Consider the following 3,028-nt stretch of genomic DNA (forward strand, 5'->3'; position numbering starts at 1 on the left):
CTGTATTTGATCAAGCCATGCTCTTCCAGATGGTCATAAATCATCTTGGAAGTGTGTCGATTTCAGTCAGACCGAGTTCATTGCTGAGTCTATTCATCCTCTCCTATAATACGTATACATATATATACCAGAAATAAAGTCTTTACTGTTTAGAAATGGAGAATTCTAGTCAGCAACTATGAAACAATTTTCCAATCTCTCACAGTTGACTCCACCTCCGCTTCTTTAAATTTGGTGATGTAACCAAGCACATATATTGCTGGAGGTAAAATTCTTAATCATGGCTTAGGAACAGAAAATGTCTTTCAACTATTACGAAATGCATTTTGCTTATCTCGATTACAGTTAATTTAGTTGCAGTCCTCATCCTGTCACGGGGAAAATGTGGACTATCCGCCTGCACCACTTGCTACCTCGTGGCCATGGCAACTGCAGATCTCCTCGTCATCGTCACTGAGGTCGTACTGAATCGAATTGATGATTATTATTTCCCATTAAATTTCCTGAAAATCACTCCTGTGTGCAGTGTTCGCTATGTACTGCTCCGTGCTGCCACAGACTGTTCTGTCTGGTTCACTGTCGCTTTCACTTTTGATCGATGCATTGCCATTTGTTACCCAAAGCTGAAATCCAAATATTGCACAAAGAAAGCTGCCACAGCGATCCTCCTAATAACCGGGATACTTCTCTGTTTGAAAAACATTCCAATATACTTTAGGTTTAAACCTCGAAGGATAATCAACAACATACCTTGGCGCTGTTCTAATAAGCCAAGCTATTTTACTGACTCGAGATGGATTGGATTTCGGAAGTTTGAAAAGATTTTAACACCTTTGATACCATTTGGTTTAATTCTATTTCTCAATGGTGTGACAGTCAGTAACATTTTATTGGTCAGTCGAATTCGCAAACGACTCAAGTGTAACAGCAAGAGAGACTCTGAAACTGAGAGCAGAAGGAAGTCTATCATTTTGCTCTTCACAATATCCGGTAGCTTTATACTTCTGTGGTTCATCTACGTTTTACATTTTTTCGATGTTGATGATTTATTAGATGATCAATCTGCTTATGTATTTGAAAACATTGCATACATGCTACGGAACTTAAGTTGCTGCACAAACGCATTTATTTACGTGATAACTCAGTCTAAGTTCAGAAAACAACTAAAGGATGCAATGAAATATCCCCTGTCATTTATTATTGCGTTGATTAATAAACAAACAAACTGACTTTATTCTAATATAAATGAAAATAATGTTCAAAAGGTGAACCACACAGGAGATTTTCGCAATTCAGCATTTTTATGCTGTCTCTTCCTTCAACAGATATGTCTCTGCCTAACACTACAGTCTCCCCGACATTGATATGCTCTGTCCCCACTCTGCTCCTGTTTGACAAATGATTGCTGTGAATTCCCTCATGCATCATGCCCTACAGTTTTCATACAATCCCTACAGTGTGGAAACAGACCCTTCGGCACAACAACTCCGCACTAAACCTCAGAGATTGAAATATTTTAGCTGTCTTAACATAGTTAACATTTCATTTTTCAATTACGAGGCTACACACGTATTTTGCATAATGTTGCATTGCATTTTTACAAACATACATTTGCACACCCGGTCACATGGATGAGGAGCAGGCATATACCATGTGCCCTATGGTGCATCCCCTGCTTTGAATAAGATCATGATTGTTCTGACGATTCGACATGCCTATGTATCCTGATTTTAAAATGCCTACTAACTTTTAGAAGAATTCCACGTCTCAGTTTCCCAAGGCTTTATCAAAGGAAAATTCCAAAATTATCCTGTGCAAGATTCTAGCCCTGTCGCTATCACAAGAGGGAAATTATATATTTTTGGACAGAGTCTCTGGTTCGATACATTTCTTCATAAAATAAAGTATGTTTCTCACATTCTCTATGTCAAGTCACAAGATTGTTTGCGTTTACATTAGTTCACTTCTTTGATGTAATTGTACCTTGTGTGTACAACATTTCCCAACATACATTGCAGACGTTAATTGAGTAAATCATCTCTGATTTGATTTCATCACGCTTATAAGTTTCCTTAAGGAGGAAAGTTAAATGTTTTTACAATACTCTACGTCTGATTTTACAATGTTCTGTATAACTGAACCATTACCTGCCGAATTTTGCTTTGAGTTCAGTAATAATTGGTACCATTTTGCCTGTTTTCTTAATTTTGTATTTATATATTAACTTGTTATTCAAACACTAACACGTTCATTGCGTACTACTGTGCTGAGTTTCATTTTTACGTTTTCACTTGCGCGATTTTACGTTTCTGGCACTCTCTTGATCCATACAATCTTTCATTTTCTTCCAATAATCCTCTTGATCCTGACTTATATTTTGCTCAGTTCCTACGTTGCAATGTTCCTTCAGTTTTCACTGACTCTCTCTTTCCTCTTCTCCCATGCTTGTTAAATTCTTTCACTCATGATTAGATAAATTTAGTTGCATTCCTTGCACTTGTAAATGCCTGTGTAAGTGCATTTTTGCTTGTGAACAGAAATGGGAAAATAACGATGTTAAAATGAAGGATTACGAAAGGGGATGCTCGTTCTGTTTGCTCCTTCTACTAAGGGAGACTGTAAAGTATTTTTGGGGACCACTGGGAGGTGATGCAAGACGAAGCAGATGTGTTAATCGGAAGACAAATACCGATGGTTTTGTGTTTGAAAAGAACAAGGTAATTCGAAAAGAGAACCTAGCGAATGTCAGAGAATGACGTATCTCTGAAGAATTAACCTGCGTCTTTTTTTTAAAGAAAGGAGGTTTTAGAGGTTCGGCTGATGATCTCAGGGAATGTTGGGGAAGATGTGATTGGGATCTTGTAGATGTTACAGAAACTTGGGTGAGAGATATTCAGAAGTGGCAGTTCAACTTTACATCCGTTAAGTGCTATAGTAAGGATAGAATGTATGGAACTGAATATATGCGTGGCTGAAGAGAGGAGGGTATGTGGTGTTCTTCATGAAAGAAAACATTGCCATTGTAATT

General features: G+C 37.6%; 1 protein-coding gene across 1 annotated transcript; it reads left to right on the forward strand.

The window, feature by feature from the left end:
- Nucleotides 1-422: 422 nt before the first annotated feature.
- On the forward strand, nt 423-2,756 carry LOC132206799 (cysteinyl leukotriene receptor 1-like). Its single transcript, XM_059641845.1, has 2 exons — nt 423-1,070; nt 2,538-2,756. The coding sequence occupies exons 1-2, from the start codon at nt 423-425 to the stop codon at nt 2,754-2,756; spliced, it is 867 nt and encodes a 288-aa protein (XP_059497828.1).
- The last annotated feature ends 272 nt before the right edge of the window (nt 2,757-3,028 follow it).

This window comes from Stegostoma tigrinum, chromosome 43, assembly GCF_030684315.1.
Source record: "Stegostoma tigrinum isolate sSteTig4 chromosome 43, sSteTig4.hap1, whole genome shotgun sequence".
Classification (NCBI taxonomy): domain Eukaryota; kingdom Metazoa; phylum Chordata; class Chondrichthyes; order Orectolobiformes; family Stegostomatidae; genus Stegostoma; species Stegostoma tigrinum.